Source organism: Phyllostomus hastatus, unplaced genomic scaffold (genome assembly GCF_019186645.2).
Source record: "Phyllostomus hastatus isolate PE091 unplaced genomic scaffold, TTU_PhHast_1.1 phas_scaffold_182, whole genome shotgun sequence".
Lineage (NCBI taxonomy): Eukaryota > Metazoa > Chordata > Mammalia > Chiroptera > Phyllostomidae > Phyllostomus > Phyllostomus hastatus.
Window position 1 is genome coordinate 20,629,180 of NW_025334013.1, and position 15,926 is coordinate 20,645,105.

The 15,926-nt window shown below is 37.6% G+C and overlaps 1 protein-coding gene across 2 annotated transcripts in view; it reads left to right on the forward strand.

The window, feature by feature from the left end:
* Positions 1-15,329, forward strand: part of ZBTB8A (zinc finger and BTB domain containing 8A) — a 39,612-nt gene extending 24,283 nt beyond the window's left edge. For both annotated transcript variants that reach the window (XM_045860045.1, XM_045860046.1), the window contains 3 exons: positions 1,468-2,288; positions 5,294-5,463; positions 10,289-15,329. In XM_045860045.1, coding sequence (XP_045716001.1) covers positions 1,469-2,288; positions 5,294-5,463; positions 10,289-10,621 — 1,323 coding nt within the window. In that variant the 5' untranslated portion in view covers position 1,468 and the 3' untranslated portion in view covers positions 10,622-15,329. The remainder of the gene's footprint in view (positions 1-1,467; positions 2,289-5,293; positions 5,464-10,288) is intronic.
* The last annotated feature ends 597 nt before the right edge of the window (positions 15,330-15,926 follow it).

Here is a 15,926-nt window from a genome sequence, read left to right on the forward strand (position 1 = left end):
AACCATTGGATCTAACAACATGCAAGTTGCTAATCTTTTAAAAAATTCTTGTGATGAATGGGGATGAAAACCTGATTAGAATAGGTTCAAGAAAGAACGGGAGGAAAGTGAAGACAGCAAATGAAAAATACAAAACAGAAAAACTCTTTTGGTGAATTTTGTATAAAGGGAGCAGAGAAATAGAGTAGTAGCTAGAGGTAGATGTGAAATCAAGGGCAGGTTTCGTTTGCTTGTTTGTGCGTTTGTACGACAGGAGAGATTAGACATCGTGGTGGTATGATACTGGAGACTTTGTATAAAGAGGGGAGTGATTCTGAGTCCAGTTTAAGCAGAGCTTATTTTCCCCTGGCTTGGGTGCTGGGTTGCCTCTTGTACATGCCCGGACTGGGGACCAAACCCGCAACCTAGCCATGTGCCCTGACGAAGAATCAAACCCACGACCTTTTGGTTTGTGGGATAACATCCAACCGAGCCACACCAGCCAGGGCCTTCCTGAGCAGTTTTGCATTTGCCTCTGCAAGATGCTCCATGGGCACCAGGACTAATTTTCTTGTTAATTTTTTAGCTTGAGGTTTCCCACACTAAGCAGGTAAAATAAGTTTGGACTCCAGAACCTAAAACGACACAACCTTGGGTTTGATATCGTACCTAGGGATGGTTATTTTTCCCCACCCAAGGCCCTGCAAAGACAAACTTTCTTCATTAAGAGTGTGGTCCTTAGAGGATTCCAACCTCTGCTGCTGGTAAAAACCCAAGCCCACGTTGCTGTTCCCGCTCTGCATCCCTCTCCACTTCTGGCATCTAGAGATTTCATATTCTTTCTTGCAAGCCCAGCCACACACATTTAAAAATTTTTGGTTAATGTTAGCCACACCTTTAGAGGTCTGTGGCAGGAAAGTTTCAGCACTTTCCAGACCACTGTTTTTGCCTGAATCAGAAATCTCCTTTCATTCTTCACCTGGCTAATTCCTGGTCATCTTTGAGGTCTCAGCTTAAATGCTACTTCTCAGAGAAGTATTCCCTAACCCTCACCATCTCAATCTAAGATAGTTTACACTTGTATCCTTCCCATAGCACCTCTTTCTGTTTTAGCAAATAATCTGTCATTTGTAATTTCATGGGAATATTCGTTCAATGCCTGAGACCTGCGCTAGATTGAAAACTAGATGAAGGCAAAAATCAAGCCTGTTCAGTTCATCATATCGCAGACGGCCTGATTTATAGAAGATGCTAAATGAAGTTTGGTGACTATACAGATAATTGTCTGAAATTTAAAAAACTAATAGTATGGTATTACATGCTATCCTAAAACCTATTATTCTTCATGTCTTAGAGACTGTATTCTCTAAGAAAGTGGTTTTCATGGAAAAAATAAGATAGAGGTTTCTGATTGTAAATTTACTTTATTCATCTTAGAAAACAGTGTCATTTTGTGTTTGGTAATCACACGTGTCTTCTCCTCTTTAGAATGGAGATCTCTTCTCATCAGTCTCAACTCTTGCAACAGCTAAACGAGCAGCGCCGGCAGGATGTGTTTTGTGATTGCAGTATCCTCGTTGAAGGGAAGGTCTTCAAAGCACATCGGAATGTATTATTTGCTAGTAGTGGCTACTTTAAAATGCTTCTTTCCCAGAACTCAAAGGAGACAAGTCAGCCGACAACAGCTACATTTCAGGCTTTCTCCCCTGACACCTTCACAGTTATCCTGGACTTCGTCTACTCCGGCAAACTCTCTCTTACTGGCCAGAATGTCATAGAAGTGATGTCAGCTGCTAGCTTCCTCCAGATGACCGATGTCATTAGTGTATGTAAGACCTTTATTAAATCCTCATTAGACATTAGTGAGAAAGAAAAAGATCGCTATTTCAGCCTCTCTGATAAAGATGCCAATTCTAATGGTATAGAACGTTCCTCTTTTTATAGCAGTGGCTGGCAAGAAGAAGGCGGTTCTCCACATTCTCGCCTAAGCCCAGATCAAGGAACAGGTGTAATAAGTGGAAAATCTTGGACTAAGTATAATTACCCTCCAGTTTCCCAGAGGAATACTCAGCAACCTTTGGCCAAGCATGAACAAAGGAGAGATTCCATTAAAAAGTCCAAACATTTGAGGTTGTCACAGCCTTCTGAAATTGCTCATTGTAAGTCCAGCAAGCGAGATGCACGAACGTCTGATTCTTCCAGCCATGTTTCGCAGTCTGAAGAACAAGCACAGATTGATGCTGAAATGGACTCGACTGTTGGCTTTCAGTACGGCCAAGGCTCTGAAGTCACATCAAGAAGTTTTCCAGGTACCCAAAAAGAGAATCTGTCCCCTCAGGTTCCAATACCCTTATATAAATCAAGCCTATCCCAACATGCCCTTACTTTTAGGTGTTATGGGTAGTTGAACCAAGTGATGTTTTTAAAAGATTTATCTTTAGAGAGAGGGGAGGGGAGGGAGAAAGAGAGGGAGAGAAACATCCATGTGTGGGAGAAACATCAATTCATTCTGAGGGTCAAAATCCACAATTTTCCGATTTTCCAAACCTGTATCTGTGGGTGATTAAATTACTGCTAAATGTTTAAACCTCTTTTCTAAATTGTTCAGTTCCTAAGACCAACTGAGCCATGCTGATCGGGGCCCAAGTGATTTTTTAGAAGTCACTTCTCTAATAAAATTTATTTCATAAAACAAATTTAAAAATGTTTTTTAAAGATTTTATTTATTGATTTTTAGAGAGAGGGGAGGGGCGGGAGGAAACATCGATGTGAGAGAGAAACTCTGATCAGTTGCCTCCTTCAAGCTCTCAACCAACCAGGGACTGCAACGCAGGCTTGTGCCCTGATCAGGAATCGAACCACTGAACTTCTGCTTTGCAAATGACACTCGACCGACTGAGCCACACTGGTCAGGGCATAAATTGAATTTTTTTTTTTAGATTTTATTTATTCATTTCCTGAGAGAGTGGAAGGGAAGAAGAAAGAGGGAGAGAAACACCAATATGTGAGAGAAACATCGACTGATTGTCTCTTTGGGAAGAGTGTCTTTACACTGAAAAGTTAAATAGAGCAACCCTGCACATTTGCTAAAGTTTGCAGACCCTTTACCCAAAAGAAATTAGAGTAACTCTGAATTTATTATGATATAAATACATAATTAAAAAAACTTAACATCCATAGCATTGATGCTGTGATTCATGTGCAACAGCTTGGGACATCTCATCGTTATGATAGTAGTAGAATGCAGAGAAGTTATGTAGGCTGATAGTTTCCCAGTAAGCCTCCCCTCGTCCCTGAAGACGGAAGTAGAGAACAGGGAGTACAAATGTGTATCATCCAGTTTCCTCCCTCCCAATTAATCAGTTAGCACATCTGCTTCATAGCTTACATGTGAATTTAAAGGAAAAATTGGGATAAAATGAAACTCTTGACGAGTATAAGATTTGGATTATACATTTAAAAATTTTCATTTTAGAAAAATTTCAAAAGTAAAGAGGATAGTTTCGTTAACCTCCATGCACCCAGTTACCCAGTCCCATCAACTTCCAACTCATGGTCAATCTTATTTCACTTGTACCTCTACCCCTAACCCCTCCCTTTGTTATTTTTAAGCAAATCTCAGACATGTTTTTTTTTAAAGATTTTATTTATTTATTTTAGGAAGGGAGGGAGAGAGAAAGAGAGAGAAACATCAATGTGGGGTTGCTGGGGGCCATGGCCTACGACACTTTGGTTCACAGCCCACACTCAATCCACTGAGCTACGCCAGCCAGGGCCTCAGACATGTTTTAATCTGTAAGAATCTCAGAATGTGTCCCTAAAATATAGAATAGAAAAGACATTCCAATACCATTACTGCATGTAAACAAAATTAACAAGCCCTTAATATCACCAACTAGCCAGTGAGTATTCACACTTCTCTTGCTGTTGTATAAATTTCCAAAAATATAATTTGCATATAGATAACATTTTTAAGCAGCCTGATTGATTTTTAGTTATCACTTTTTTTGTAGGATACTAACATGAAAATATATGAAATTTTATCATACTGTAGAGCTTGCAGAAAATCCTCCTGAGCTCTAACCATTGACCAAGGCAAACAAACAACAGCAAAAATGGGACATCTTTGTTTCACTCTAAAACACCAATAAAATCATCATTTCTCTATTTGGGCTCTGCCCTTTTATAAATCTGGGTTATTTAAACCTAACTTCAGGAATGAACAGCTGAGTTAACAGCAGTTAAGTTGATGAGGTGTGCTTTCAATCACAACTAACATGTTGAATATGTGAGTTTTAAAATAAACAATTAAAGATCCCTTATGTCAACTATACTTTAAGAGCTTCACAGCTCTGTCTGGTGTGGCTCAGTGGATTGAGTACTGGCCTGCTAACTGAAAGGTCATGGGTTCAATTCCCAGTCAGGGCACATGCCTGGGTTATGGGTCAGGTTCCCAGTTGAGGGCGTGTGAGGGGAAACCAGTTGATGTTCCTCTCTCTGTCTTTCTCTCTCACTTCCCCTCTCTCTAAAAATAAATTTTTAAAAAGTCTAAAAAAAAAAGAGCTTTAAATTTCTGAATGAAAAAAAAAAACAGTTGATCCTTGAAGATCCTTTCAAGAGATCCTTGAAATTTTTTCACTTTTGAAAGTATTACAAGTGTAAGAAGAATAAAGGCAAAGGAAATAAAGACATGTAAATAAAACAAGTTACTTAAAGCTTCAATATTAAATAATTTTACTTTTGGATTGTATCTACAACTTTATTTTATTTTATTTATTATTATTTTTTAAATGATAGGATTGTGGACTTTTTTTTTAAGATTTTGTTTACTTTATTTTTAGACAGAGGGGAAGGGAGGGAGAAGGGGAGGGAAACATCAATGTGTAGTTGCCTTCTGCATACTCCCCACTGGGGACCTGTCCTGCAACCCAGGCATGTGCCCTGACTGGGAATCAAACCTGCAACTTTTCAGTTAGCAGGCCATTATTCAACCCACTGAGCCACACCAGACAGGGCTGTATCTACAGTTTTAAAATCCAGTACTACCTTTTTACATTCAATATGTATTGACTCTATGACATTTAATGAAAAGGTAAGTGTGACCATCTAAATTTACTCGGACTATAAATATATCAAATATTAATACTAAAGTTATAGTTCTGTACTTAGGTTTACATTGACAATCAACTCTTGATAACATTTCTTCTGCTTTCTCCTTTTCAAGATTGGACTCACCAACTCCTTCTGGGTTCTTTTTGTTACTAGACTTGTTATTGTGAAATCCCAGGGATTTAATCGAGTTGTCTCCTCACAGATGACCTGCCCAGGATGAGATTCAAGTGCCCGTACTGCACACACGTGGTGAAGCGGAAAGCAGACCTGAAGCGCCACCTTCGCTGCCACACAGGAGAACGGCCCTACCCATGTCAAGCTTGTGGGAAAAGATTTAGCAGGCTAGACCATCTAAGTAGTCATTTTCGAACAGTATGTATTTGATTTTTCATCATTTTACTTCTTAAGAGATATGTGCATTGATCTGCTTTAGGAGAATCTAATTTATGACGGAAATCTTTTCACACAATTTTACCATATTAAAAAATTTTCCAACTTAATGTTTTTACTCTGCACATAATACATAATTCTCTCTATATATTATCAATTTATTCTCCTTTGAGACCTTGAAGCTGGAGATATTTTTTTGAGTACTTATTTCAATGCATTTAAAATCTAATCGGTTTATATATACTGGTCTTTTTGGAGCCAAAGACAATATAAACTGTAAAAATGTTTTAAATTTCTGGGTCAGAACCACCACCTCAGATACCCACCATCTAATGGTGATTCTTGAATCACCTGGTAGGATCTCTAGTTTCTGCTGTCCTACCTCTCTGCACGACACCCCCTTTCTAGTGTTGCTCCATTTTCCTTATAGTCTCCTCAAGAAAGGCAGCAAAGCGGGCAACAGAATGACTCCCAGCAAGGGACTGGATGGTCAGCAGTCGGAAAAATCTCAGGCAATTTGCTGGCAAATGCTCTGGTGGTTTAATAACATAGTGATACCTGGTTGGTGTGGGTCAGTGGCTTGAGCTCCGGCCTGAGAACCAAGGTGTCGCCAGTTTGATTCCCAGTCAGGGCACATGCCTGGGTTGCAGGCTGGGTCCCCAGTAGGGGACGCACAAGAGGCAACCAACTGATGTTTTTCTCCCTCTCTTTCTCTCTCCTTCCCTCTCTCTCTAAAAAGAAACAAAATCTTTAAAAAAAATAATAACATAATGATGTAGAAACATTGTTCTGTTGTTCATCTTGCACCAAAATTTTTTTCCAAAATCTGTTCTATTGCTTGTATTTCAGTTCCATTTATAAGAGCTCCTTTAATTTTAAAGGACACTGAGTCCCTTACTGTAGTTTTTTTTTTTTTTAAGAGAATAGTATCTTTTTAAAAAAAGATTTTATTTATTTATTTTTAGAAAGAGGGGAAGGGAGGGAGAAAAAGAGGGAGAAAAATATTAATGTGCAGGAGATATATCGGTTGCCTCTCGCACGCCCCCTGCCAGGGACCTGGCCTGCAACCCAGGCATGTGCCCTGACCGGAAATTGAACAAGCAACGTTTCGGTTCACAGGCCGACACTCAATCCACTGAGCCACACCAGCAAGGGCCTTAAGGTAATTTCTTAATGTATTGCTTTATAGTTATTCAACAAATACAGTTGAGTACCTGTTATGTGCCAGACCCTTTTCTAAGTGCTAGGTATACAGCAGTGAGCAAAACAGACAAAACGTCTTCCTTCAATAATCTCGTGAAGCTGAATCACTGATTTTCAACTTCCTTCATGTCATGTCACAACATAAACTAAGTACCAAAAGTCTGTAGCACACCAAAAAAAGGCATTATGTTTTTTGCCTATCTGACAAAATAAGTATAATTTTGATTCATTCATACCAGACAGCTATTGTTGTGTTGGCTGTTGTCATTTTTTTTATTTGACAATCTGAGGGAAAAGAGGTAGTGCCCCTCACTAAATAGTCAGGTATTGCATGTTTTAAAAATTCTTATGGAGCCCTGGTTGATAATCGCTGAACTGGATTATTAAAAATTAGCCCTGCCTGGTGTGGCTCAGTGGATTGAGCACTGGGCTGCGAAGCAAAGGGTCACTGGTTCGATTCCCAGTCAGGGCACATGGCTGAGTTGCGGGCCAGGTCCCCATCATGGGGCATGTGAGAGGCAACCACACATTGATGTTTCTCTCTCTCTCTCCTTCCCTTCTTCTCTAAAAATAAATAAATAAAATCTTAAAAAAAATAAAATTAAAACAACCTTATTACAAAAGCAGTAAACATTTATTATAAAAAGTAGGAAAATAGAAGTAAAAATAAGAAAATAAAAACGGCACATTTTTACCACCCAGATATTACCATTCTTAATATTTAATCATGTGCATTTATGGTATTTTTTTTTTACTAACATGAGATACTGCACATGCTATTTTGTAACTTGCTTTCTTTAGTGAACAGTCTCTATCTTTACATCTCAATAACATTTTGTCTAACACCCAGTACAATTTCAAATTTCCCCATAGTTCTCCAAACACCTGTTACACTTGTTTGTCCAGACCAGAATCTGATCCAGAAGCATGTATTCCATCTCATTGTTAGTCCCTTCAGTGTGTTTTGAAGTTGTCATCATATTTCCCCCTCCCCCTCCCCCTTATAGCACTGACTCACAAAAGACACTGCGCCGACCACTTTACACAGTATTCTGCCTCCGGATTTTTCTGCCTGCTTCCACATGATGTCATTCTTCCCCCTACCCCCACTCAACATTTTCTGTAAAATAGTTTTATCTAAAGCCTCAGTGGATTCAAGTTAAATACTTCTGACTACAACATCTCAAGACTGAAATTGTTTATTTCATATTGTGTCACATTAGGAGACACATAATATCTGGAGGACCCATCGTTGGTGTTATTAAGATCCACCACTGGGTTGGGGTGACGGCAGCGCGGTCCCACCACTGCACCGTCAAAGGTGCCGCCTTGTGATTAGAAAGGAATCCGTGCGGAGCTGTGTTGGGTCCACGTCATCGTCCATTTCCCCATCAGCCATTCATTGAAACTATTAATTTTACTTGAAGTGGTGGACTAATTTACTAATTTCATGCTTCCTTCTACATTAGCAGCTGGAATTCTACAAAGTGAGGCTTTCCCTTGTTATGTGAGGCTGTTAGGTTACTTTAAAATAGGGTTTCTACAGGAGCAGCACAACAAATCTTTAATTCTTTCCCTTTAATTAGCAATTATTTTCAAAGTGAAGAGTTGGTTTCATAGTAATCTTAAATGATTTGAGATTTTCTCTGGCTTTGCTTTTTTTAAAATAGCACATGACCTCAGGAATTTTTATTGGTTCATTGTGTTTGGATCCATAACAATTATTGTTCTTTCTGATGCTCACGTTTTCAGTTTTGTCCAGTGGGGACATCTTGAAGATTGCTTTTGTGTCCTTCTGTCACAACTCATTAAAATTTTAGTGTCCTTATTCTTTGGCTCCAAAAGAGCCCTAGGCTCACCTTGTACTTTCCCTGTCACAAAAGTGGAACCAGCCATTTCTCAAAGGAGCCCTGTTTCCTTTTAGTGGGGAATAAAATTTGAAACCAGTATTTGGACACCTAGGGTGCTCATTGTCATTATGTTGTCCTTCTTTTTCGATTGTTTCAGTGAACAGAGCTAGAGGACATGTATTTTTACATGCGTTCATGACATTTTTAATTTTAACATTACAGTGTTTCACTTGATTTCTTTGACTTCATAATTGTAATGGGATGGGGAGGAACATGAACATGTCAGAACTTTGTAACAAAAACAATGCCACATATGATAACTGTAATATTACTGTGTCAGGAGAAATAAGGACACACTCAAATCGTGTGCCTCCAATCTTTACTGATTAATAGGTCAGTGGTTAAGCAAAAGGTAGTAACTGCTGAGTGATTGTCCCATACACTTTCTTAGATATTTTACTGGAGTGCATTAGTTTTCTTTTTCTTTTCTTTCTCTTTTTTTTGTGTGTGTGGCCTACTTTCATATTCTTCTTAATTCAGCATTATATAATTAATTAATAATTTTGAGAGTAGACCCTATAATCTGCTGCTCTGAGAGCTGTTGAGCCAAGTTGTTTATTACTAACTAGAATATATAATTACTTATCTAGTGCAGCTTTTCCCCCCAAAATTTCACACACATTAACTCATTTGTTCCTCACAGCCTGAGTTGTATCCTCATTCGTACTAAAGAAGCAGACAGAGATAATATAGGCTGGTAGCAGAACTACCATAGAGGTGATTTATAAAATGTCCATTCTGATTAGCCAGGCTTCTGTTTGGTTTGGGTGGTGCCTATACCTTACCAGTAGTTAAACAGTTTGACTATCACCCTGGAAGCAGGTTTACAATGTTTTAAATTACTTGCTTCAAGATACATGATTAGGCAACAACAGTGTTAGTAAATGACAAAACCAGAACTAGAACCCAAGCCTTAAAATTTCTAGGCAAGTTCTCTTTCTACTAGATCAATCTTTCATTAATAATAGTGGCAAGTAATCACCTATCCAAAAATATTTTTATAAAATTAAATTTTAGACAATATTTTTCTTTCTCTAGCAAAATAACAAAAAAATAATACTCATTTGAAATGAGAGGTTTTCCCCCCCTTAATTAAGATATGTAAAGTCGCCCTGGCTGGCATAGCTCAGTGGATTGAGTGCGGGCTGCGAACCAAAGTGTTGCAGGTTCGATTCCCAGCCAGGGTACATGCCTGGGTTACGGGCCATAACCCCCAGCAACCGCACATTGATGTTTCTCTCTCTCTCTCTCTCTCTCTATCTCCCTCCCTTCCCTCTCTAAAAATAAATAAATGAAATCTTAAAAAAAAAAGAAAGTCATTAAAAAAAAAGATATGTAAAGTCACTAGACTAGAACATGGCATATATGTGTTTGCAATTATTATTATTCTGAAAAGGTGTCCTGTGTTACCTCAGATATCAAAGTACTATTGGATTAAGTGATATTCGAAATTATTAAGTACGTAATGTTAATCATAAAAACATTATAGTCATTATTTAGAGAAAACTAGTGTGTAATATTTCTGTGACATCAATTTATCACCAAAACCTGTATCTTTTTCTCTAATAACTAGGTGGTAATTTAATGTTAATGCTTGGCTTTGAACATCTTAAATTTATGAACTGGTACCTAGAATACCAAATTGTCCTGCTTTTTAAAAATCCTTTCTTGTCACCATTTAAATCTCTACGCAGATCCACCAGGCATGCAAACTAATCTGCAGAAAATGCAAACGCCATGTGACTGACCTGACAGGTCAAGTGGTACAGGAAGGAACCAGGCGCTACAGACTCTGTAATGAGTGCCTTGCTGAAGTTGGCATAGACAGCCTCCCCATTGATTTGGAAGCCGAACAGCATCTTATGTCCCCATCAGATGGAGATAAGGATTCCAGATGGCACTTGAGTGAAGATGAGAATAGATCGTATGTGGAGATTGTAGAGGATGGGTCTGCTGATCTGGTCATACAACAGGTTGATGATAGTGAAGAAGAGGAAGAAAAGGAAATAAAGCCCAACATTAGGTAGCGGTAACGTGAACCAACAGAGCTGGCATTCTGCAACTTACAGTGACCACCTGTATCTCTCTCTTTTCCATGATCGGAGACTGGTTAACACATTGTCAGACTGACTTAAAAGCAATCACCTGATAAAACTTGCATGTTTTCTGAACAGGCCATTGTATCCACTCTGAACTTTGCTGCCCTAAAATACGTTGCTGCACTGGAAAGAAAGACCTAGGTTGAGTTGGCATGATAGATGGACAATTAATCCTCTTTTATTACAGAGAAGATACCTTTCTTCTTTTAGTATTGGGAGCTCTACTTAGCAAACCTTTTTCAAAGAAAATATTTTAAATAAATTTACCACAACCAAACTTTATGTAAGGTAATTTCAAGCGTTTCAAAAACACATACTGAATTTTCATAGGGAGCCAGGTAAGAGCACATTTAAGAGTCAGACACCCAACCTGACTGAACTAATAAGTCATTCTGTTAACTTAAGGGCCGCAACAACCTATCATGTTCATAAAGCAGGAAAGTTAATACTTCCTAAAAGTCAAGGCAGTTTGTGAAGATGTGTCAATATAGTTCTTTTCCTCCCTAAAGGGGAAAAAACCCCAAAACAAGAAAACTGGAGGTTCTTACCAGTTCTTTAGAGCAATTTCTAACATTTATGAATATTATTTTTACATATTATTTATAAAGATAATATTACGATCTTTGATTTGCAAATGCGGAAATTAAGGTCAGAAAGTGTAAGTGGTGGGACTGGTGTCTGAACAGGTTTTGATGTGAAGCAGTCCTCTTTCAGCCTTTTCTCCTCGTCATGTCCCCTGAAGTGGCGGAGAACTGAAGTTGCACTTTACCGGTCTGCAGTGATTATGAAAGAAGCCTATCAGAATTAGAAAGTGTGAGACAGGAAGACGTCAGTCATCTTCAACGACATATAATAACTTGAACTAGAGTTATTCAAATAGTGCTAAGTAATGTCCCTACGGTATCTACTGACATGTTTTTATGTCGTTATTTATACGTAAACTTTATATATAAAACTATTTGAACAAGTTATTCTCTTAAACGCTTTAAACATTTTTTTTGCTTATCTTGTATATGTAATTTTTCAGAGTAAACTTTTCTCCTAGGATATAAAGTTAAGTTTAAACTCGTACCCTGTGTGAATAATGAAACATTCCAAACTTAGTTAATTTGAAGAAGCATTGTTTTAGTTCTAAAGATAAAATCTGTATATCAGAAGTAAAGAACTGACCTCCGTAAAGGTCTCTGCAGGTTATCACAATAAAGCTTGATATAATTGAATTTAGATAGAGGCTCCATGTATTATACTGTATTTTTAAATACAGCCTGACATACCTCAAGATGATACTTTTTATATTATTATTTTCTTACATTCCTTAATTAGTGATCATTCCTGATACCAGTTTGTGGGCTAAAATAGTTCATTTCTTTAAAAAAAATTTTATAAGTAGATGAATAACCACTTTGTTTTATGGTACTTAGTTCTGAGATTCTGAGACTTTTTCAAGGTTCCTCTGATGGTGAATTTCCAGTTGCTTCTGGACTAGATGGGGTGCATTGAGTTCACTGTTCTCCCGATGTGACTGTCTTGAATCAGGAGTCTAAACAATGAAGTTGTATCCCAGTGAGGGAGGGGACAGTTGTCATGTCACTCTCTAGTCTCACCAGATGATGGGAACATCTTTCAGATTTATAGTCTGATTTTTAGTTGTTGGAGCCAATAGGAAAACCCACTGATTTGAGCTTTATTCATAGAAAGAAGTAGTGCTTGCATGCGTATACTCTTAACGCACTTTATAATCTAAATGTTCTTTTATGGTCTGATCTTCTGCATGCAAACTTTACCATACAGCAGCATGAGTGTCAGCAAAGCCCACTGAACACAGTGCCACCAGCACTTGTAGAGCCTTAACAGAAATAATGCTCTCTCCTAATTGTTTATAACAGGTATTAAGGAATCCCCACAGAAAAGCCATCAGGTTCCCCAAACTAGACAGCACATCTGTTCTATCATCTTAGTATCAGAAAAGAAGAACATTCATGACATGTTTGCAAGTTGTAAATAATACTCCAGTTATCATCTCCTATGTCTCTGAGTCTTTATAGAGACCAGCCCTTTTCTGGAATGAAACTGTTTATTATATTGGTTTCTGAGAAAGCTGAATTCTTTGGCTTTTAAATGTGGGGAAATGTTATATAGGTGTATAATCTGTTAATATAAGCTTATTTATGCAAAGGATTTTTTTAAAATGGAAAATAATGGGAATTGATTAGACCTGTTTGCTCTTGCAGGAATGCTGTTTATAGGCTTCTGACCATCCTTCTAATTAGGGTCTTTAAGAGTGTCTTGTTGATGGGATGAAGTTTTGCAAAGATAAAAGCATCACTGCAGTTGTGCCTAGTATCTGGGGGAAGCAAAATAGACTAGATCAGTGGTTTAAAAGATTTTTTTTTACCCTAGAAAACCATTTCTTCTAGTGAATTATTTCATAGAGAAGCCCAGCATTTAAGGAAGAAACTCTAAAATCAGAGTTGCTCTGGTTAAAGCTCCCTATGAGCCTTTCCCCGGGCACCTTGGCAGAGCTCAGGAGTACAGCATTGAAAACCTTGGAACTAGGTAACTTTCATTTCTCTCTGAGCATTAGTCTCTTTATTATTCCTATGACTCATTGCACTTATAAGCTGATAACCACAGGTTCTCTTAGAGCTGCAAATCATCCTTATTCAGTGTTCCTTCTGTAGTTACATCTTAGGACTTTAAGAATACATTTTTTAGTGTTGTATTGTTGAGTGATGAAATCAAAACAGGTACTGCTTTTTTTGTGGCCATTCTACTGCTTAATGGATTATAAAAGTTTCTTTTTTCAATTATTTATGAGCTCAGAACTAAATTCATTAAAGTTATTTTGCCAAGTCATGCTAAGATATATTGAAATTCCCATATGTCTGTATATATATATATTTTGTGGGGGGGCAGTCCTAAAGTTAATACAATGGAAAATCACTAAAAACAATACAGCATAAGAAGATGTGCTTAACTGGGAAGGGTGATAATAGTAGATCCTAGAGGACCAAAATTTCGATTACAAATGGAAAGTTCTATGTTATTTTATATGAATGAGTCAGTATTACTATTTATCATTTATATTGCATTTTATATTCACAAAGTATCTAATAAGTTTTGTTATTCTTTACATATCTAGGAAATAGGACAGTTATTCCACATAAGTAAAGAAATTGAGGCACAGAACAGTAAAGCAACCTACCTAAGACAACCCAATGAAACATAGGCAAAAATAGGAATTAGAATGCTCCAAATTTTTGAGTCCTGGAATATCAGTGTAATTCATTGAAGTATGTTATGTATTACTCTATTTTATAAGATGACTTTATACAAATAACAGTCAATTGTTTTAAAGCTGACATCATTGTATGTGATTAAATTCTATACAGAATAAATGTTATGTAAAGTATGTGACTTTATTTACAAGAGTTTTAATGATAAAATTCAGATTATCACAGAAATGACACTTTGGCCAGTTTCTGTATATATTGTGAAGTATAATTAATATTTTATTTTGATACAGGAATTTCTTAACTATGTATTCATACTAACGGAGCCACAAATATACTAAGAAAAATGGAATCCACAAAGGATCTATACACTTCATTTTCTAACATGTCAGTCTTCTCCCTACAGAACTCGTATAAATGCGAACAAAAAGTCAGATGTGTTAATAATAAGCAGTAAACCACACACAAAAGAAACCAAGGGACTCAACATTTAAAGGCAAAATATTTTGAAATGTACTTACTTACATAGCATGATAAACACTTTTCCCCATCCTGTTTTGTTTTTTCACATCAGCAAAAGTCATTGGATATTTTATAACCTTTAGAAATGAAACCAGTGACCAGGTTAATGCCAGTCACCACTTTACCTCTGGGATTGACTAGATCATTTGAAAATATTATTGCATCAAATACAGCTTATAAAGTACATCTAAGATTTTACTACATTTTGCTTTGCTCTTTCAGATTTCTAGATACAGAAATCCATTATATAGTTGTTGGGTTTTTTAAGCCTCACCTTAGGACATTTTTTTCATTGCTTTTAGAGAGAAGAAGGAAGGAGAGAGAGAAAAAGACAAACAAACATCAGTTGTCTCTTGCACAACGTAGGTATGTGCCCTGACCAGGAATCAAACCCGCCACTTCTCAGTTTGCAGGACAGCGCTCCAGCTGAGCCATATGAGCCACAGCTATATAGTTTCTTGGTTTTCCCACTGGGGAGGTTTTTTAATCCCTAGTTGATACTATTTACAAATACTTAATCTCTTTGCTCAAGAGTAACTTTTAAAAAAAGATTTTATTTTTTGAGAGAGGGGAAGGGAGGGAGAAAGAGGGAGAGAAACATCAGTGTGTGGTTGTGTCTCATGAGCCCCCTACTGAGGATCTGGCCCGCAGCCAAGACATGTGCCCTACCTAGACTGGAAGTCCAACCGGCAACTCATTGATTTGCAGGCCGGCGCTCAATCCCCTCAGCCCACCAGTCAGGGCTAGAGTAGCATTTTTATTCAGCTTGTAAGGGAAAAGAATGGAAAAACATTTCTGTGTTAACTGTAGTTCTCAACCTTGGCTGCACATTAGAGTCATTTGTGAAGTTTTTAAAAAATATAGATGCCTGCCCTGGCTAGTGTAGTTCGGAGGATTGAGTTTGGCCTGCGAACCAGAGGTTTGTCGATACAATTCCCAGTCAGGACACATGCCTGGGTTGCAGGCCAGGTCCCCAGTGGGGGGTCTGCAAGAGGCAACCACACATTGATGTTTCTTGCCCTCTCTTTCTCCCTCCCTTCTCTGTCTAAAAATAAATAAGTAAAATATTAAAAAAATACGTAGATGCTTAAGCAAATTAGAATCTCAGGCAGATGGGGCCTGGCGTAAGTATTTAAAACAAATCTTCCTAGCATTTTTTACATGCACAACATCTATTCCAGGTTTCCCCCTTTCTTGCCCATATAGGTACTAGAGATGGGCACTCAGGCCATTTGACCTTCCAGTGCATTAGTTCTCAATCCTATCATTAAGGAAAAATTTTAAAATACAGATGCCCAGTTCAAGAAAATACAAATTTTGTGAAATTACAAGATACTATGTATGTTCCCTTAACTAACATTTTTGTTAGGGACAGATATGAACACTAAACTAGTAGGCAGTCTTAAAATAGCCCATTTTTCCTTTGTGATGTATTTGGATTTTGATTATGGGTATTACATTCTGGAAATTCACATAGT